The sequence below is a fragment of the Rattus norvegicus genome, chromosome X (assembly GCF_021556685.1).
Source record: "Rattus norvegicus strain SHRSP/BbbUtx chromosome X, alternate assembly SHRSP_T2T, whole genome shotgun sequence".
NCBI classification, from domain to species: Eukaryota; Metazoa; Chordata; class Mammalia; order Rodentia; family Muridae; genus Rattus; species Rattus norvegicus.
In genome coordinates, this window is record NC_141554.1 from 113,086,520 (window position 1) to 113,109,379 (window position 22,860).

Below are 22,860 nucleotides of genomic sequence, written 5' to 3' on the forward strand. Positions count from 1 at the left end.
AATGCATCTTACAAAGAGATGCTTAATAAATGTTTGATGAGGAAGGCAAAGAAAGAATTATGGAGCTGCATGGCAAAAGAATTATTTGAGAACAGAGAATTCAGTTAAAGAGGCCTTTTGAAAAGTGTGCAAAGGGTCATAAAGGAGTCAATGTATTGGCAACTTAGCTCAGATCCTCATCTTATTACTAGAGGAATTTTAGGGAGATCCAAAGGACAATAAAGAAGGGGTTTGGAAGTGTTGAGAATTTACATGGACTCTTACAGACAAGTTTGCTATGAGACTGTTTCTAGTGATCTCAGATGCTGCACCCATAAAGTCGTACCAACGTGACTCCCCCAAGGTGGATGAGAGAGAAGACTATGAGGCTTCAACCCTACACAAAGAAGTACGAGCGACTAAGCAATCCTGAGATTGGGAGAAAGTCTTTCCCAAGGAAGTGCATATCAGTTGCTAATACCAAATTATCAGCTCTGAAAAGAAAATATACATACAAATAACATACAGATTTAGCAAGTCATATTTAGGAATACAGACGACAACAACAACAACACACACACAGATATACACACACAGATACACACACACACACACACACACACACACACACACACACACTAGCATGTAACAACAATTAGTGAAAAAAGAGGCCATGAATTTGAAGGCAAGTAGGGAGTGAACGTATGGGACAGGTAGGAGGAGGGAAGCAAAGGGAAGGAGGAAATTATGTAATTGTATTAAAATATCAAGAAGAAAAGAAAGAAAAAATCTTTTTTTCAAAATAGTTACTAAATCCAAGTAACTATAATAACATTATAGATAAAGGTGAGTAAATCAGAAGTAGACATGAAGGAAAAATCATTTCATTATTAGTTCCCATATGCTGAGTTTATGCTAACACAAAGAACCAATTGGACGTAGCAAATGAGCAGTAGACGTTGCCCTTTTTTTTTTTTGTAGGACTGTCATTCAGTTCACTCCAACAGATACTGACATAATGTCTATGATGCACCACTCCCTATTCTGTAGATAGACAAAGCACAATCTCTGCCTCCAGACTTCCTGTTAAGTGTGGAAGACACGCTAATACAATTACAGTGATCCAAAATAGTAAGCACGATTACTGAATTATCTAGCAAGTGTTATGTAAATGTAAGCAGGAGAGTGCCTGATTGTATAGTTACCAATGAGGAAAAGGGAAAGAAGGGATGATTGCAGACTTTGCCTTGGAAGATAAATAGAAGTTTGCTCAATAAATGAGGACATGCCCTGCCAAATAAAAGGATAATTTCAGGGAAAAGTATAGCACAGGCGAATTCATGGTATTTTAGGGGAACGATAAGACATCTAAAATGATTAAAGAAAAAGGATGCCAAAATAGAGATGGGTAGTGCAAAAAGGATGCTGATTATCAGAAAGCAAACACAGATGTTGTTATAGTGGACGTGAGAGGAAGGATGTGTAATTGTTAAAAATGCGCCATCAGAATGGACCCCTCTGGAGCCTGTCTTGTCTCTGTCACTCCTGATTGTGTAGGCTGCAACAAGTCACTTAATCTCTCTGGGCTCCTGTTTTCTTCTATATTGAATGGAAATACTGATACCTTCCAGAAGGGATTGTTTGGGGGATTGAAAGACGATAAATATAATCTATTACAGTGGTGTCTGGCATACCATGAGTGTTCTGCAGAGGTTAATCCAAGGACTAGTTACAAGTACCAAGGCATGGTGCCACTCTCTGCTATAGCAGTAGCAGCCTGGGGGAAAAAAAACTAATGGGTAATGTCTGCTTCCAGATCTCTAAGCAATAGCCCTGGGAGAACTAGGTAGATCTCTTATTCCTAGAGGAATGGGAGTTCCTTGAGATGATATGATGCCTACCTTGGGAAAATAGAGCTAACTTAGGGAAAGAGAGAGGAGCCTGAGAACAAACAACAATGGAGGAGGGCCAGAGGGACTGTTCATTTAGGATAAATAAACGCTGTCCCTACTGCATTCCTCCTGGAAAGGGGTAATAAAGAAAAGCAGGGTTGCCATTAAGTGACAAACAATTTAATTAGATAAGAAATATAAAATTGGGGCTGGATAGATGGTTCAGTGGTTAAAATGGTCTGCTCTTGCAGAGAACTCAGTTCAGTTACCAGATGCTACATGTTGGCTCACAACCATCCATAACTCTAGTACCAGAGGAAATGTCATTGTCTTCTGATCTCTAAAGGCATCAGACACACTCACGGTACACATATGTACATGAAGGTAAAACACTCAGGCATGCAATTTTTAAAAAGATCTTTATAAAAGAAATAGGAAAGTTTCCAGTAGGAACTGAGGAACTATGTCCAGTTGATGGCGTCTCAGAAAGGAAGAGTGACTTTTTCTTAAAGATGTGGCCTGTGGTAGGTTGACCATGCTCTAGTGGATGACTCCACACCCAGAAGTATACAGGCAGCACAAATTGGACTCAATGGTTTTTTTTAAGCTTTGGAAAAGAGAACAGGAAGTTGAGGAGGGTACAGGTGGATCTGGGAGGGATTAAGTGAAGTAGTTAAGGGTGGATATGATCAAAATATGTTATATGGAATTCTAAAATAATTAATAAAACCATTTAAAAATATCCAGCAGGGATCCTAAGGAGAAAGGAGATAACACAGCCCAGGGGCAGATACTTTGCTGAAGTTGGATTTTGTAGAGGGATTTTTGAAGAGAGTGACTGACATGCAGTCCCCCTCCCCAGCTAATACAGCACATCCAGCTCCTTACCTTTTGACGCTCTTAAGAAAACCATTGTCTATTTCTCAGCTTTCTAGAGCTCTGCTCAAGTGGTCCTTGAATAGACTCTTGGAATGATTGCTCTTCTCTGGGCCAGTGCTCCATGTGTTGCTGGAATGGAAGTGAAGCTCGTTTGCCAGCCCCTGCTGATGTTTCCCCCTCAGCTAGCCCAGGGATTTATTTAACAGAGCTCAATTTGAAATATGGCTTTTGGTACTTAATTAGCATTATGTTATGGAACAAGTTACTAAAATTCTCAAAGCCTCAGTCTCTACATTTGGGAAGTGAGAAAAAAATGGCTTCTGTATTACAAAGTTATAATGGTATTTTAATACATGGACTACTTTTCTGTGTGGTGTTTGGCATGTGAATGCTTCAATGATGTTGCTCATCTTTCCTTTCGTCATTATATCTGGTGAAACCCATGATCTTCTGCATTCATTTTAGCACCTCCTGGGGACTTTGTACCAACCAGTATCAGTAGTAGTTAAAGAAAGGAGGTAAAGAAATCTGCCCATGGAAAGACAATGAACAGTGGCTTTTTATTCAACTCCATCCTGACTTTGTGGCAGAGATATGTTGATGTAGAGACAGGATCTCAAAATAGGAAAAGTATTTAGATATTGGATGGAATTTTTCTCTAAGCCAAGAAATATGAGTAAAACATTATGACAACTCTGTGAAAAATATCTACACATTCATATGCTTAATGTAAAATCTCTCTGCACATCCACATATTTAAAATCAGAAAACTGAAAGCCTTTTAAGACAGAAATATGTTGTTGCACTGTAATCGTAATATCATTGTGCCTGTGGAAGAGGCTCTTCTTTCCTTGAAATACATGAATCTTCTTGCCTTCTTTTTGAAAGAACCACAGGAGGACAGGTTGATGGAGTAAAGGGATTTGCACGGTGGGAAAAACATGCCCCCATCTCATCTGTCCTTCTGCCCAGCCTTCCATTAACCATCATGACCTACCAGAGGCCTGGAGAGCTTCCTATCTGTGGTGCTTCAATGCCTTTGCATCATTAATATCATCATCTCTACTCTTCTTCTAGGAGTGGATCGTATGGAGGGAGGTATGGAAGAAGTGCATGTTTAGCTGTCAGTCCGAACCTTTTAGAGCCAGCAGGGGACAAAAGCAATAATCATTGTGTAATACTTTGGACTCTCTTGGCAGGTGAATACTGCTATGCACGAGGCAAAACTTATGGAAGAGTGTGACGAGCTGGTAGAGATCATCCAGCAGAGGAAACAAATGATTGCCGTCAAAATCAAAGAGACAAAGGTAAACCACAGGGCAGCCAAGGTGCAGTGACTTCTCACAAAAGTCAGAGTTCATTCCTGGTGATGGCAGTTGGAAATTGAATAATAAAATAAAAAAGAAATGAGGTCATAGGGAGAGGTACCAAGAAGTAATGCTTGACTTTTGCTACCAGTCTGATAAAAAAAAATGATGGCAGATCTGGGTGATGCAAACATTCTATACTTTAACCTGGATGTTGGGGCATGTGTGTGTGTGTGTGTGTGTGTGTGTGTGTGTGTGTGTGTGTGTGTGTGTGTTTGTTCATTTATTTAGGATTTGGGTAATTTACGTTAGCATGTTTTGGGATTTTTGTATGTATGGGTGTTTTGCCTGGATGTATGTCTGTGCGCCATGTGCATACAATGTTCTTGGAAACAAGAAAAGGCCATTGGATCCTTTGGGGCTGGAGTTATAGCCAGTTATGAGCTAGTATCTGGGTGCTCTTGCAAAGGAATCGTTACTCTCAACCACTGAACTATCTCTCTAGCTTCTACTCCCCCGTATTTTAAGGTAATAAAAACAAAGAAATGATGATAGAAACATGGATTGGCTCAGAAGAAACGTGATCAACTTTTTGACTGCGTAGGCCTTACAAAAAGTGTTGAGATATTATTATGATTCTGTAAAGGGGCTCATTCTCATATAGTAGAGGTATGCATGGTAAATCAGAACATGATGATACTGAAGCCAGGAAAGCTTAGAGACATACAGCAATTTCTGGTATGAGTTATGGAAGATGTAAACTAGACTAATGCTAGAACACATGGAAAGGAAAACCATAATAATTGCTAGAGAGAAAATGATCTCATTTGACTTACTCAACTTAAGAGATGAGTCAATGAACTTTCTCCTCTTTTCTTTCTTTCTCTCTTTCTTCCTTTCTTTCTTTCTTTCTTTCTTTCTTCCTTCCTTCCTTCCTTCCTTCCTTCCTTTCTTTCTTTCTTTCTTTCTACCTTCCTTCCTTCCTTCCTTCCTTCCTCCCCCCTCCTTTCTTTTTTTTTTTTTTTTTTTTTTGGAGTCAGGGTTTCTCTGTGTAACAGCACTAGCTGTCCTGGACCTCAATATGTAGACCAGGCTGGACTTAAACTCACAGAGACCCACCCCTGCCTCCATTGTGCTGGGATTAAAGGCATACACCACCACACCCAGCTGAATGGCAGATTTCTAAGCAGGGAGCTAAAGAGTAAGAGTCAAAGACATCAGGTGAGAATCTCCATGCAACTTTTGTATGTAGTGAGGCCGCTGGGAAATGATAATGACTATAACCCCACTCTATGGGCACAGTGTGTAGAGTTATAGGTACCTCATTTGATGACCAATACTTTGTGTCATACTGAATGGTTGCAGCTAACAATGAGCTCAAGTTTCCAAAAATACATCGTGGTAGGTATATAGGTACTTAGAAATATATACATGTAAATATATACTCATAAATAAAAATGAGGTACTTTTGTTAAATATGTGCAAAAATACATTGCCAATAAAATGTACACAATAGTGATCTCTAGGTGCTAGAAGTGCTTTTAACATTGGTATTTAAATTTTTCTGTAATTAACACGCATTGCTTTTAGAATCAGAACAATGTTATCAATCCAAAGAGGATGTCGGATGTAGAGGGCTGGATGCAGTGTAAGTGATCAGGTTATACACTGGAAAGGAGACTCAGAAGGTAGGGTGAGAAGGTGAACAGTTGGTTCAGGGGTCATGGGATATTAATTACTCTTATTTTTAGAATCACTGCGGCAGATCTCCTTCATATTGTTTTATCGTTTTTAATTAAGCACGGTATGTTTTATGTCATCTTTTCTCTTACCCATTCTTTTAAGGTTATGAAACTGAGAAAGTTGGCCCAGCAGGTTGCTAATTGCCGCCAGTGTCTTGAACGGTCAACAGTCCTCATCAACCAGGCTGAGCATATCCTAAAGGAAAACGACCAAGCTCGCTTTCTGCAGTCTGCAAAAAATATTGCCGAGAGGTATGCGTGTTCCTTATGTTCGCTTGAAATGCCTGCTCTTGTGAAAGGGGGCTGCCATAAAGTCACTTCATTCTCTTCAGGCATTGTGTAGTAGCTGCCACCTGAAGATTTTTACCAGCTCGGTAATTATTGGGCCTTAGTGACAAATTACCCTGCAGATTCCTGGATCCTTCTCTGCCTTTGCTGCCTGCCAGCTCTATTAATGCAGAACCCAGCATAGGGCTACCTCGTGCCTTTAGCTTCCTGCTAGGTCTTGAGCAGTCTGTGATAGTTGTGGTGTGTGGGAAGACAAACTCCAGGTTACATAGAGAGGATGTGCCCTTCCTAGGCCTATGCATGTTTTTATTTCCTTAAATCAATTTCACTTCCTCTCTTGCCTCCAATTCCTCTCCCATCCCCCACACAAATTTTTCCTCCCTACTTCATGTGACCTTTCTTTCTTTTTTCTTTTTTTATTGGATTTTTTTAAATTTATATTCCAAATGTTATTCCCTTTCCCGGTTTCCAGGACATAAGCCCTCTAGCCTATCCTCCTCCCACTTCTAGAAGGGTGTTCCCCCTCCCTATCCACACCCCTTCTTGCACCCCCCCACATTCCCCTGCACTAGGGGTCCAGCCTTGGCAGGAACAAGGGCTTCTCCTTGGTGCCCAACAAGGCCATCCTCTGCTACATATATGCAGCTGGAGCCATGGGTCTGCCCATGCCAAACCCATTGAGTTCATTTATTGTTGTCTGTATGTATGTGGGTGGATGTACAGTTTTTGTTGTTTGTATTTAGTGTAAATTCCTTAGAGAAGTAATTCTTTGGCTTTTATTTAATCTCTTTGTTCTTTGAAAGTTAATGTCATGAACCTTCTTCCAGTGTATCAGAGAACTCATAAATCAGGTCCAGAGTCTGTGCTCTAAAGTAAATCATTATCCAATTAGCCACCAATTATTCAAGGGGCTACAGTAGACAATTAGTCCAGATATGATCTTCTATACATATTCCCCTCTCATTCATTGAAGACTTGGACAGCTAACCCATGCTTACCTAGCCATTCACCTTCTCTGATATCTTCTCCAGAGACTCCCAACTGAGTGGGATCTACTTCATCCACTCACTTCCTAGGCCACACCTCACCACCACCACCACCACCACCGTCATCACTCAAAATCACACAGTCATAAACTAAAGCATACCATTTTCTAACCACAACCTCTTTTTAAATCAAATACATCTTTATTAAGACCTCTAAGTCTTTGAGTTGTAGTCTTCCCTATTTCCTACCAGTGACCTAGCTCTACTTTGTTCTAAGTTTCTCTGGGCTTTACGATTTATCACGCCAGTCATTCTAGTTTCCTAATCCCCTTTCCCATTGCCCTTTAACTAATCACCCTGACAAAATCCTACCTGAATCAGCCCAACAAGTCCTACTTTTTTCATGTCTATATTTGACTTTCGGAACTATGGTAGAGAAAATTTGCACAACCAAGGATGCATCACAGTACTCAGTGCACAGTACTGACTGGAGTAAGTTGGTTAGGTTGGTCCTATAACTAAGTTATTATGAATAGTGCTGTAATAAACATTAATGTATAAGAATGTCTGTGATATGGTGACTTGGAATCTTTTGGGAAATTACCCATCAATGTTTTAGCTGGGACATACCTATTTTTACTTCTAGAGTAACCTCCATATTGACTTCCGTAGTACTTTACTAGTTTACATTTCCACTATCAGTATATAAGGGTTTTCTTTTATCCACATCCTGGCCAAAATTTATTGTTTTTCAAATGGCTATCATTCTTACTTGGATCAGATTGAATCACAGCATAGTTTTTATTTGCACTTTTTGATGGCTAATGAAGTTGAACATTGTTTCATGATTATTGACTGCTTGCATTTCATCTTTCTACTTTTGGGTTTGATAGTGTGTATACATGCATGTATGTAATGAAGGTGAACATGTGTTTTCCCACCCACAATTGTATGTGTGTGCCTGTGTCAAGCAGGGGACAGCCTTGGGTGCCAATCCTCAGTCTCCATCCACTTTGTTTTTAGAACATACTTCTCACGGGCCTAGAATTTACCAAGTAGGTTAGGTTATCTGTGCAGGGAGCCTCAGGGATCTGCCAATCTGCCTTTCCAGCATGCAAATTAATATTAATTAATATTAATTAATATTAATTAATATGAGGTGTGCACTTTCATATCTGGCTGGATATTTTTATGTAGGTTCTGAAGATGTTCTATATATTAATTAACCCTCCGACAGAAAAAAAGCTAGCAAGTATTTTCTTCTATCTCTTCACTCATTTAACTATTTCCTTTGCTATACAATTTCCTTTCATTTCCTGAGATCCTATTTATCCACTGTTCACAGCATTTCCTGAGTCATACTACAGAGCCATATTAACTAGAATAACTAACATGATTCCTGACTAAAAAACCAGAAACATAAATTAATGAGATTAGAATAAAAAAATCTAGGCACAAACCCACACAACTACAGCTACCTGGTGTTTAACAAAGATGTCAGACATTCATATTGGGGCGGGGAGAAAGCAGTTTTTTCAACAAATGGTGATTGGAAAACTGGGTATCCACTGTAGAAGAATGAAACTAGACCCAGGCCTCTCACCTTGCATAAATCTTTTTCCCTTCTTTATTGGATAGTTTATATATTTGTGTTTCAAATGTTATCCCCTTTCCTGGTTCCCTCCTCTCCCATTCCCCCTACCCCTGCTTCTATGAAGATGCTCCCACTCCCACCCACTCATTCCCACCTCAACAGCCTGCTATTCCTTTGCACTGGGGGAAAGGAACCTTCACAGGACCAAAGACCTCTCCTCCTATTGATGCCAGACAAACCCTTGCATAAATCTTATCTCTAAGACCTGCAACAGTGAAATTGTTAGAGGAAAAGAGCAGGAGAAACATTTCCAAACATGAGCAAGGATACAATATTAGGCCTCCTTGCAACAGACCCTCAATTTTAGCCCCTTTGGCATGGAACTTACTCTCCAACCCAAACTGTCATCAAACTCTGAGCAATACTCCTGCCTGAGCATCCCAAGTCCTAAGATTATAAGTATGAGCTGCCACCCTGGATTTCTTAGTTTTCGGTCCTCTTTCTATTAAAATTAAACTTTAGCATTTGTATTTTTATTTACAAGAGACTTTCCTTTTTTAAAATATTCTATTGATTCTTTGAAAGTTTCAAACAATATATTTTGATCATATTTACCCTCTCTCCCAACTTTTCTCATATTCACCCCCACCTCCTCAGCTACCCAGTTTTGTGTTCTTTCTTTTTGTTAATCCATCATATACAGTTTGTGCTACTCAGCTAGTTCTTGGATGTGAGTCCTGCCATGAAATGGAGTTGATCAACCAGGGTTTACAACTGTTAAAAAAAACCTGACAGGCCTTTTCTCAGCAGCTATCAAATGCAAATAGCTCCTCAGCTAGGGGTGGGTCTTCATATGCATCTTCTCTTTTCCACTCTGAAATTTTTGTATGTATTGAGCTAACACATGTCTTCAGAATTGCTGTGCGTTCATATGTGCAATAGCCCTGTTGTGCCCAGAAAACTGGTTCTTTGAAGTCCTTCAGTACTTCAGACTCTTAAAATTTGTATGCCTACAATTCCTTGAATATTCATGGGCCTTGAGGAGAAGAATATGACTTATTCTTTGCATGCTAGTCACTTGTGGGTCTCTGTATTGATTGTTTGTTATCTACTGTCAAAAACATCACATGGAAACCTACTGTAGAAGCCTATCTATTTGTCTGTCTGTCTGTCTGTCTGTCTGTCTCTATCTATCTATCTATCTATCTATCTATCTATCTATCTATCTATCTATCAAGATAGGAAGAATTTAAATGAAGTTACCCTATAGGAGCAGATATAATACCCCAACTAAATTATCACAGGCTAACATATAAAACAAAAAATCTCAGTGCAAGGAATGGGTTATCTCTTTTCGAACTGTTGTCTCCTGCAGGACATTACAGACTATTACCATTACTTTTTTTGTTGTTTACCCTCCAAAACTTGGTGGCTAGAATTTATTGCTGAAGACACCACATACTTGAGTCAAAAAACATGGAGAAATTAAGCAGGTACTGTTCTGAAAGCTTCATCCGTCCTGGATAATTTCCATAGTGCTGGAAAGTACTGTATAAACTACCGGAGGAGAAAAATAACCATCAATATCAGCCAACTGTGAACTCTGGGAGCTACAATAAGGATTGGGCTGGCAGGATGTCCCCCTGGTGTAATAGTGGCACCAGTACTGTGGCTATAACCAATCCCTCTGGTTTGGATCAAAGGCTTACTTCCTGAGATGGGAGTCATAATGGGAATCATTAATGAGGCCAAGAATTGGGGTCAAGACCTATGGTTAGGTAAGTCATAATCCATTGGAAATAACCTATTACTATTATTGTGCTAAATGGTTCAGCATTAAAGTGACTTGTGATGATTATTGCTATGCCCATAGTCCAGTGCATCTCTCCACCCTCATCAGAGCAGAGACTTCTTGGTCTTCATTTCTTTCTTAACATTCTTATTTTGTGTACGTGAACTATTTGCTTGTTTCTTTGTAAGTCCTGCAATGTCTTTGTTTTCTCCAAGTTAATTTCTCTGTTATAGGCACTTAGATTCATAAATATGCCTCCTTTAAAAAGAATTTAGGAGCCAAGTTGTTGATAAATGAAAATTAATTTATTACAGTTTAGCTGAGCCATAGAAAGATGGTTAGTTTCTTTCAGTCTTTTCTATTCAAGTTTTATAATGTTATAGAAAAGATGAAGCAGAAGTCAGGAAATATACGTAGATTAAGGTATCAGAACTGTGTGAAATATTGCTCTAGGTCGCAAGCTCCTTCTCTGATTGGGATCAGCAGTTAAGCTTTTCCCTAGCCCCAGCATGGGATTCCTGGGGAAAAGATAATTCTTGGCAATTCCTTATTCAGGTCCTCTGATAGCTGAAGGGGGAGGCCCGAGTGTCTGGTTAATAGCTCCTCTCCTGCCTGGGCCATTACATTACTTTCTGTATTTCCATGAATACCTGGTAAACTTTTCACTTCCTGTGGAATTTTAGCGCTGAAGGGTGCTGAAAAGCTGTGAGGGGGTGGGGGCAATTTGTTGCTTGGTGAACTTCACTGTAGAATTATAAAACGGAGTGCCAGTTTTTTTATTGTGGGATCTCAGCTGTCACTACTGTAGGTGTTTTCTTGCCTGGGAAGGAATCCTGCACCCTCTGCTTTTGGTGAGGGGGTGTATATGCAGGGGGCGGTGAGGAGGGGCAAGCTCATAAGCACAGCTGTCAGCATTCTAGGAGCCAAGCAGGGAAGAAGACTGAGTCTTTCCAGACTTGTCAAAATTCTGCCGAAGTAAAGCTCACATCTCCTGCCAGGCTGAGGAAAGGGCAGGCTGTTTGAGTGGATCCAGGGCTCTAGCTATTCTCCATGCAAACTTTCAACTTTGTGTCACTAAATCAGCTTGATGTTGGCTTCCTAATCCAGCTTGCTCTGCTCTGTTGTTGGTTACGGCACATCTGCCCTTGTCTAGCTTCCAAACATTTGTTGATAATCTCCTAGTTGTTGGCATCCATTTGTTTCCTTCTCTTTGTCTTTGTGGGTCTAGGTCATTTTTATTCTTTTTTCTTTCCAGTGGGATTGTAGGAAAGCAGAGATGAAATACATATTTAAGCCACTATATTTAACTGTCCTTAGTCTGCAGGCCTCTGAAATGTTGTGTCCCATCTTCACATTATTGAAAGTGTTTTTTCAAGGTCACCAGAAGAAGACCTTGTTGCTAAATATAAAAGATGCTCCGTTGTTTCATCTTTCCCTTTAATCTTAATGGTATCTCAGTAGCATGTGTCCCTACTGACCACTTTTACTTGCAGTCTCGCTGTTTTGTCTCATAAAAATTCCCATTACCGTCTGCTTTACTTTGATTTCCTTTTCCTCTTTTCTCTCTCTCTTTCTCTCTACTTTCCCTCTCTCACCTTCCTTCCCCCATCTCTTTCTCCCTTCTCTCCCTCCCCCACTTCTCTCTCTGCCATTAAGAGCAGGTCTTCCATGATCTATTTCCTCAACAATGTTGTTCTTCCTGATTCAGTATTAGGAAAGTATCCTCTCTCCCCACACAATTTTCACAACAAATCAATTAGCTTTTAAGGCTTCGAGTACCATTTAATTACAGTCAACTGCTATGTTGATGATTCCCAAATCTCTCTGTAAACCTTTCATGGGCTCAAGTGCATGGAATAGATGGATATCTCCTACCCAACATAAATACTTTTTCTCTGGTCTCTCACAGAATCTGAAATTCATCACCATCCTTATTCATTGTATTTATTGTATTAAATACCATCACTTCAGATAAAATGAAATTTTGGCTGGGGAAGAGATGACCCTTCAATACTTTCTATGTTATCTGCATTATTATAATTATTATTATTATTGAAAGATTGCAGTGGGATGCTAATGTAGAAACACAGACCACGGGAGCATTCCAGCAACCGGTATTGTCACTTTTAACACAGTCTTAATCTTCCAGTCACCACTAGCATTTAGGATCATAGGATTGTAAGACACACACACACACACACACACACACACACACACACACACACACACATATATATATATATATATATATATGCTTATTTCAGTCTCCAATGTTAGAGGATTAGGTCACATATGGTATACTACGTGCATTTATACTTATAACTACATGAATCTCACTCATTTGCTTTGCAAGAATTTTTTGAAGGGGGTCAATGAAATCATTTGGCAGTTAAGAGCACTTACTGTGTAATCATGAAAACTAGAGTTCAGCTCCCACCACCCACAAGAGCTAAATGCCCTACTCATGCCTGGAACTCCAACTCTGAGGTGTATGGAGACAGAAGGATTTCTGGGATATGTAATGGGATCTGATGCCCTCTTGTGTGTCTGAAGATAGTGACAGTGTACTCACATACATACAATAAATAAATCTTTAAAAAAATCATGAAAACAATGGTACCTTGAGGTGGTCAGTGGATAAAAGTCTGGCTTTAAAACATTAAAAAAAAAGGTTTTGACTGAACTGGAACACCCCTGTGGTCCAGGCTGGCCTCAAATTTGTGGGAATCCTGATGCCTGAGTTCTGGAATTACAGTTATGCAACACATCTGGCTTGTTTTCGTATTGCTGCTGTTGTTATTTAATTTTTATATTTATTTGTTTATCTATCTATTTATTTATTATTCATTTATTTGTGTCTCTCTGTGGGTATGTGTGTGGACTTGCATGTGTGAGGTCAGAAAACAGCTTATGCAAGCCGATTGTGTCCTTTTACCACATGGGGTCTGGTAACAAGTACTTTTATCCACTGACCTCCTCAAGGTACCATTGTTTTCATGATTTTTTTTAAAGATTTATTTATTGTATGTATGTGAGTACACTGTCACTATCTTCAGACACACCAGAAGAGGGCATCAGATCCCATTACAGATGGTTGTGAGCCACCATGTGCTTGCTGGGAATTGAACTCAGGACCTCTGGAAGAGCAGTCCGTGCTCTTAACCGCTGAGCCATCTCTCCAGCTCTACTTCTTGATTTTTTAATGAATTTTTTTCAAGTTGTGTGTGTGTGTGTGTGTGTGTGTGTGTGTGTGTGTGTGTGTGTGTGTCTGTCTTTGTGTCTGTGTGTACAGTAAATTATAGATTCAACTTGGGAATTTGTGACTGCTTAATAAGTCCTCTACTCCGTTTTTCAGTTTTGTTTACACTCTTGTACCTGCCACAGACAGTGGGAGTCCGGCAGGAGACAAGGTACTAGGATGTCACCAGTAGCAGCCAGAGTTCTTTTCAGAGACCTGCCTGCACTCAAGCAAAGCCAGGGTTCTAGGCTGCAAGCAGAATTTCAGATTGAGTCAGTATGGTGCAGAATTGGAGTTTATTAGGAAGAACGTGTGACACAGATTTGAACTTGGGGTGTTAATAGAAAGAAAAGTGCTCAGGGAACGGATGCGACATGTCCGAGAGTATGAGCATGGGCCTCTCACAGGACATCCCCCTTGAATTCCTTAGCGGTAGCTCAATAGAAGATTTTAGAGGGTTTTGAACTTACACAGTTCAAGGTGTTTTAAAGGGAACACCCTTCCTCTGTCTCTTTTCTTCATTTTGATAAGGAAAGGAATGGGATGGCTGTAGGAACCTTGAGTAAGATTTCACCCTGATCAGGTAAAACCAGGGTCCAAAGGTTACACAAGGGTGTTAAGATGTGCCTTTCCGGGGTTGGGGACTTGGCTCAGTGGTAGAGCGCTTGCCTAGCAAGCGCAAGGCCCTGGGTTCGGTCCCCAGCTCCGAAAAAAAAGAAAAGAAAAAAAAAAAAAGATGTGCCTTTCCTGTAAATGTGGGGATTATTGTGAGATTCCTTAACAGTTGAAGGCTTACAGAAGACAGTCCCTAATTTCCCTGTCCTACTATCCTGCCTCATTACCTCACTTACTGCTTATTCTTAAGTGACTTAAAAATCTGCTGCTAAGGCATTCAAGGAGGATTCTCACTTGAGAAGCTCACACTTCTTCCGCTACAGCTTTAGAACTATTGTTAAAACAGAAATTTATGCTCATTATTCCTCTACTTAAATTGCTCCAGTGTCTCCTGTTCTTATTCTTAGGTTAAAGGCTCGAGTTAAAAACATAGCATGTAATATTTCACATGGTTCTGCCTCTTTCTCCACCCTTTAAGCCTTTGTTAACTGATCATCATGTAGGTCATGGCTTAAGAGTAGCTTCCAGCTGGGCACAGTGGTGCATGCCTTTAATCTTGGTACTGGAGAGGCGGGGGTAGGTGGATCTCTGAGTTTGATGCCAGTCTGGCCTACAGAGTTCCAGGACAGCTCAGACTTCACAGAGAAACCCTGTCTTAAGGCAAGGAACAAACAAACACCAAACCAAACCAAACCCAACCAAAACCAAAACCCAAAATAAAACAGAAACTTGTTCTGGGGAGAGTTGTCTTTGGTCCCATGTTCCTGTGTTTCCCATACCCTCCTTGCATTCCCCATTTAATGTCTCTGTTCGTTCCCCATGACCTCTGAGCTCATTGAACGCGTGGATCACAGTGAACCTGTTTCCTTGAATATCTGTACAATGGAGCACAGTGTAGGGCACCTTAGTTTTGCTTAATAACGTTTGGGTATGTGAATGGATGGATAGGTAGATGAATAAAAGAAAAATATTGGGAAGGCCAGGAAAAAATTATGACCAATTTTTCTGACTTAATATTAAGATTATTATTCATCAAATACTAGAAAAATAGCTCTTCACTGTGAAACCTTAAGATTGTCTTGTGCTGGGCATCTAGTTGTATCCCTTTAATCTTAGCACTAAGGTGGTACTAGAAAAGGACCACAAGCTCAAGGCCATCCTTAAGTACATAGGAAGGTGAAGGCCAGCCTAAAGTACAGCAGATTCTGTTAAAGCAAAAACAACAAGATAAAACAATACCAAAAATAAAATCCAAAACAGTTGTATGCGGTTAACCCCTCATTTATTTTTGCTGTCATGCAATCGATTCTAGAAACATCTATGGTTTCAGAAGTAGGCACAAGCTATTGGTTGTAGATATGTAGTATATGTATTTGCCCAATTGCTCATTGCCTTACAAATGGCTCAGTATAAAAGTTGCTGTTCTGATTTTACTCTACCCCATGCTTCCTCTCTCCACTGGAACCTCCGTAGTGTTTGCAAGATAATGTTTCCTTCCATTTTGCTATCTGTATGCACAAGGAACTTCATTAATTCTGATTCAGAAGGTCTGATACTGGACTAAAATCTGAATATTTTTGTAAAAGTTTCCCCACATAAGTCTAATTAACCATTGGATCATAAGAATTGCTGATGTACATAAAATGTATACTTAAAATTAGGAATAATGTACACGGTTATGGAAACAGAATTTAAGATCAGACAAACGTGGCTTCAATTAAAATTTGACTTTTACTATTGTGTGTGATCTTGGCAGCCTCCTTAGCTTTTAAATGTGCATGCTTCCTTGCTTACAAAATAGAAATAACTTCCACTGTATAACATTGTGGTAGAAGAAAATTAGATACTTTATGCAGATTCTTCATGTTCTTGCACAGAACCTTATATATACTAAGCATTCTATGAACTTTAGTATTATATTGTTTTTGTAAGTCACTCAGTTACTTGTTCAACACATATTTATTCACTATGTGTTCAACATTGTTTTAGGAACCATAGAAGAAGATATAGGAGGTAAAATAGGAACCTATTCCTGTGTCTCTTAAAGTTAGTTGGACAGCCTAAGACTGTAACCCAGTTAGCAGACTGTTTGCATAGCATACACAGAGCCTTAGGTTGAATCCCCAGCACCTCCTAAATGGGACATGGTGGCACATCTCCCTGACCCTCAGGAGACATAAGGAGGCGAAACAGGATTCCAAGGTAATCCTTGGCTGGGTAGCATGTTCAAGGCTAGCCTGGGATATGCAAAACCCTATCTCAAATAAATACATAAATAGGAAAGAGACATTTCGGTGGGAACATAGTTATCACAGTGTTATGCAATTAGAGAATAATGCAATGAAATATGAATATTTTAAAAGATCAAATAATGAATAGTATTAATGGGGAGACACTAACCCAACACGTTGGTTTCTTAGTTAGCACGGAAAAAGGAGACAGAAAGCAATCTGAAGCTGCTCTTCCCAAGCCAGCAGAGGTCTACTTTGATGCTGCCTGCCAGATGGAAAATGATGCAGAGGGGAAAAAATCCTGTATTTACTTCTCAAAATTAAGACAGGATGGCGGAGTGTGTTTGAGGGGCGAACATATGTGTGTAAATATGGTATAACTCTTAATTGGTTCCTTACGATTAAAATGGAAACCGTTTCCGTTGGAAAGGCAGAGATCTGGTATTTTCACTTACAAGTGATTTATTTTTACCTCGTTAAACCAGAAATCAAACACTAGATGAAGGTTGCAAGCTTATTTGGATGTATATTGATGTATTTTTTTTTTCTTTTCAGGGTCGCTATGGCAACTGCATCTTCGCAAGTTCTGATTCCAGACATCAATTTTAATGATGCCTTTGAAAACTTTGCTTTAGATTTTTCTAGAGAAAAGAAACTATTGGAGGGGCTAGACTATTTAACAGGTGTGGAAGAGCTGTGCTTTCCTCCCCCCATTGTATTTATTTATTTTCCTTCTGTACCCATTTGTCTAGAGTAAACTGAAAAGGAAAATATTTGCAATAATGAAAAAAATAACACTTTTCCAGTATGTGTAGTTTTTCAGACAAGATCAAGTGTGCTTCAGGTGGTACGGTTGTAGACCACATGTACCTTTAGAAACAATATGTTTTAGTTCATGTGACATAAAAGTGGACATCTGTCTGTGGCTCATTGGCAGAGATCTTGATCAGTGTTACATATCGTTCAGGCTTCAATAGTAGTAAAAAAAGAAGTGCTTTATCAAAAAAATCAAATTTATTTCTTATAATGCACCACATGAGTCCCCTGAGCTGTTCGGACTCAGGATTAGTTTTCCAGACACATTTTTCACATAAAAAAAATAGCTGTCAGAGGTGACAGCCTACAATTGTTAAACTGACGGAAATAAAGACTAATCAATATCCATGAAGGAAAAACAAGATAGTAAAGGATGACACCAGCTTGTTCAGAATGCTGGCCACTTTCGGGATTATCGTATGGTCATCTCTGCAGCAGAGTCTGTACACAATCACTCTGTTGTTCATAGCTATATTCTTATTATATCAACGCACCTATTACTTATTATCTGCTTCACTCCAGACATTGTAAGTTAATTTTGTATCATTATTCCCCATAACGAATCTATAAGGTAACTACCATGCCCATTTTACAGTGGGAAATTCTTATCAATTTGCATTTTAAATAGTGTCAAATGCGTAGGAGAAATCATTTTGAAGTAAACATAGGTTGAAGTCCATGAAATGAGAAAACAGTATTTTGCTTTGCTATCTCTATATGTGCCTTTAAAGGCATTCTAGAAAACTGGAGAAATCATTACAATAACTTAGTCTTACATATTTGTCACGGATGTACTTAGCGGGAGCTGAGGTCTCAACACATTGCTTCAGTCTGCATGGTTGTTGTCCTTTAAGAGAATTTCTATAAAGCTAGGGATGGTGCTGTGCTTTTCTAGCATGGGCTTAATCCCCATGTCTGGGGAAAAAAAAAACCCACAAGAAAAAAATAAAACTCCTACTACTTCTGAGACAAGGTATTTCCTTACCACTGTCTTCATTTCTCCTTTCAGCTCCAAACCCACCATCTATCCGAGAAGAACTCTGTACTGCTTCCCATGACACCATTACGGTCCACTGGATCTCAGACGACGAGTTCAGCATCAGCTCCTATGAGCTTCAGTACACCATATTCACTGGCCAGGCTAACTTCATCAGTAAGTCATGGTGTAGTTGGGGCCTGTGGCCAGAGATAAGGAAATGTAAGGAAGCAGTAAGCTGCTCAAGACTGGCCGGTGCGCCACGAGGCAAGTGTTTGTAAGACATGTGAGGTTGTTTAGTATAGACTTTCATAGACAGTGTAAGCTCCCCAGGGTGTTGTAAAACATTACTGATGAATGATAAGCAAGTCGTGTATTTCCCTGCTGGGTAGTCGCTGGGATCATCCCTAATGGTTTATGTAACCCGTAGCCTTCCTTTAATCCATATCACTCCATTGACCGAAAGTGCTGCTTAATATTTGTTCCTGGGTAGCTAAGTCACCACCATTCCACGTGAGTGAACTCTATCTCCCTCCCCCTGCCCCCTCTCTCAGTCTCCTTCCATTTCATTATCATGATAAGAGAAAGTTCCCTTCAAAGGCCATTGCTTCTTTTATTCCACCTATTTGTGTCTATGAACATGTAGGTCAGTCTTCTGCCCTGTCATTCTTCTCTTTGCTACTTCTTCATTTCCACAAATAAATCCAGTAAATAAAAAAGCAGTGGTGGAGCCAAGTACAGTGGCTCATGCTGATAATCCCAACATGCAGGACGTTCAGGCAATAGAATTATAATTTCAAGGCCTATCTCAAAACAATAACAACAACAACAACCCCCAAACAAACAAACAAACAAACAGCAGTATCAGTGGGCCACAACGGTAAATACATATGTTTAAAAGGCTGTATCAGCCTACATGTGAGGATGGTTTCACCTCCTAGTGAACCGGAGCCAAGACCAGGCGCAGTAGGAACTTAACTGATTGGCTGCAGTCAGTAGGAATTGAGCAGAAAGGTTCCCCTCACTTCATTGGGGTGGGAGCAATGGGATCCAAGGAGAATCAAAGCAGAATTCAAGCAGTTGCATTGGCAAAGCTGCAAAATAATATTTTCTTTTACTTTGTACTTTGCATTTCTGTCTCTCTTCACAGAACAGCATGAATAGACTTTATTCAAATAAACCGTCTTCATGCTTTCTTTTCCTAGCTGGTAACAATTCTTGGGCAAACTTCTGGGTTTTTTTTTTTTTTTTGTCAGTACTGGGGTGGAGAGATGAGGGAGCAAAATGTTTAAAAGCACTTGCCTCCTGCAGCTCCAGTCTAAGCTGCTTGGTTCATGCACCCCTTGTCCCTGGGCATTTCTTCAGATTATGAAGTCACAAGCTCTAATAGGTTTCTTCTTATAGTATACACTGTAATTTCTGGAAGCCAGTATCAAAAACAGGAACTGTCCTTTAACTTCCTGATAGGGGAAGAATAATTATTTCCCAGAAGTTGAGAACAGGTTCAAGATATGACAAACGTAAAAATTACCACCTGTTTTCAAAGCTCCAGAATCCTTTGTAATTAAAGGCCTAAAGGAGTTGCTACTAATGACAAGGTTATAAGCATCTTAGAGTTGGACTGTCCCTTAGAAAGTATCTGATCTAATCTTCTCCTCTACCCACAAGTAACTATCTCTGCTTGAATGCTGCTAGTGAGGAAATGTTCATTTTCATGAAAGCAGTCCATTTGATTGCTGGACAGCTATGAATGGTCTCCAGTTCTCTTTGTAAATAACAGGGACAAAAGTAAACTATGTGTGCATTCCGCTTTGCCATTCTCACGTCTGTTATCTCATTTAGTCTTCACAAGCTCTTAGCCTTCCGAGATTGAATTGATTCAAGTTTCACACAAGAAGAAATTGGTGCTGCAGTTAATTGAGTTTCCCAAGGACACAGAACTCAGAAAGGATTGAGATCAGAACCTGTGACTGTCAGACTTCAAGCTTGAGGTTTCTTAATTAAACTTTCTGTGCCTCATTAACAAACATTCTATCTTTCGCATAACAGTTGCTCAGATATTTTAGGTAACTCATATGTAACTACTAAATTTCTTCATCTTTATGACTCAACCTTTTTAGTTCTTCAAGTTGCTCCCTTTCAGTCAGCTTTTAAGGGCTTTTATCATCATGAGATTTGTTTTATGGACTGTCGACTGTCGGTCAAAGTGCATCTAAAACATGCATTGTGTCAAAAATGAATATAAGTACTCTGAAAGGGTTATGACTTCCCCAAAGGATATCTTTATTTTTTATCTTCTCTGAGGCAGGCTGTCTAGTAGCTCAGGCTGGCCTTCAATTTCCTGTGTAGTAGACAGTAACCTTGAACTTCTGAGAGTCTTCCGTCTCCACTGGCTGAGTGCTGAGATTATAGACATGTATTGCCGAACTCAGTTTTATGTAATGTTGGAGACGGAATCTAGGGCTTTCTACATAGTCGGCAAGCACTCAACCAATGCAAGGGTGTCCCTAATCAATGGATTATATTTCTCGCACATGAGCTTCTGCCCTCTTGTTCTGTACGTTTCTTGGCAGCCACATTGATTACTGAATTTTTCCAAGCCTATAATTAACTGAGATTCCTATGTTTGATGACTTCTGTCTCCACACAGTTCAAACTCAACAGCTTTGCCTTCCTGCCTATTACATTTTGTCTTGTCATCTTTTTTTTTTTTTTGGTTCTTTTTTTTCGGAGCTGGGGACCGAACCCAGGGCCTTGCGCTTCCTAGGTAAGCGCTCTACCACTGAGCTAAATCCCCAGCCCCATTGTCTTGTCATCTTGATTCTGCATCCTGCCATGCCCGAATCCTCCTCGAATCCTCGAATCCTCTTTGAGCTGCTTTCTGTTTTCCTTACATTTGCTTTTCCTCTCAGCCTGACTTCTGCGCTTTAAAACACTGACAGAAAAGTTTAGTGACAAAACGCAAAGCCTTGCAGCAAAGATTCAGGCAACAGTGAGTAATTTTTTTTTTTCAGACGAGTGCTTCCTCTGTAGCCCTAGCTGGCCTAGAACTCACTGTGTAGACCAAAGTGGCCTGGAATTCACAGAGATTCCCTTGCCTCTGCTCCCTGAGGACTGGGATTAAAAGCAATGGTCAACCATTTTACTAGAAAGAAATATTAATGCTGATTCCCAGTTCTGGTCTTATCAGCCAGCCAGGCCTGCCAAGGCCGACTGAACTTCAGTGCTGACAGCTGATTTCTCTTGAGACATTTTCACATTGTCATTATCTAGAAATTCCTTTCTTCTTTCCCTTCTCACTTTCTCCCTCCCTCCTTTCCTTCCTTCCTTCTCTTCTTCCTCCTCCCCCCTCCTTTTGTTTTTTCTTTTGTTTTCTTTTTGTTTTGAGGCAGGGTTTTGCTACGGAAGCCCGGTTCACCTGTGACTCATAGTAATCTTCTTGCCTCAGACTCCCAGAGTACAGGGATTATAGGCATATGTCACCTTACCTGGTCAAAAAAAATGTCTTTCTTGTGGGTTGAAGTTAAGTCAAAAGAGGTAGCTCTCCCTCCCCATCCAAACTTTTCCCTCTTGATTCTGAGCTTTCCTACCACGTCTTCTCATTTTGAAATGACCCCGCCAATAGGTTCCAGGTGATACTCTCTCAGCTAAATGAGAATTCCAACAGATCCTTTTGGTTCAATGTTTTCCTTTGCCTTACAAAATCATTGGACGTAACGTTCATCTGGTCAGGCAGTCTGTAGCACATTGCCACAAACATAGAACTTTATCACATTATCTTTTCAGTAACGCAGTTGTCTCCACCACACAAGTTTACCCTGTCTCTTGAATTTCCATATTTTGGCATTTTCCATTGAATTAGAAGGGTATTTTTATTTCCATAATTCATGTGTAGGCCCCATTGCACCAAGTCTTGCTGATACCCACAGAATCATATATTCACCATTCCAATCTGAGGACAGTAGCTAGGGAGATAGTTCAGTGGGTAAAGCGTGAGAACCTGAGTTCAGTCCCTAGAACTTATGTAAAGACATCTCAGCAGGGTAGCACACTTGTAATTCCAGTGCTGGTGAGGTAGAGATAAGGAGATCCCTGGGCTTGGTTGCCAGACAGCCTAGCCTACTTGATTAGTTCCAAGCCACTGAGAGACTCTATATCAGAAAAAAAAAATAATACGCAGTGCCTGAAGAATGACACCCAGGCTTTGGCTTACACACACACACACACACACACACACACACACACACACACACACGAGCATGCATGCACACATGCACACATACCTACATACCCACAAGCATGCATGCACACACACACACACACACACACACACACACACACCTACAGACACAAATAAGAGCGATTTTAAAATAAAAATTCCAATACTAGCACAAGGAATACTCAACTTTTTACCCATATTTGCCTACTGTTAATATTTTACTTTTTCTTCTATTACCATTAACTCTGTATTTTCAGAACCATTTGAAAATAATTTTCCTATTACCTCTGTTCACCCCTAAGCTTT

General features: G+C 39.9%; 1 protein-coding gene across 4 annotated transcripts in view; it reads left to right on the top strand.

Moving 5' to 3' along the window:
* The window catches only part of Mid2 (midline 2), a 101,975-nt gene that overhangs the window by 66,638 nt on the left and 12,477 nt on the right, over positions 1-22,860 (top strand). For 2 of the 4 annotated variants that reach the window (NM_001434290.1, NM_001191889.2), the window contains exons 4-7: positions 3,950-4,057; positions 5,903-6,051; positions 17,099-17,226; positions 18,369-18,602. In NM_001434290.1, coding sequence (NP_001421219.1) covers positions 3,950-4,057; positions 5,903-6,051; positions 17,099-17,226; positions 18,369-18,602 — 619 coding nt within the window. The remainder of the gene's footprint in view (positions 1-3,949; positions 4,058-5,902; positions 6,052-17,098; positions 17,227-18,368; positions 18,603-22,860) is intronic. The other 2 variants (NM_001434289.1, NM_001434288.1) reach the window with 1 other exon arrangement.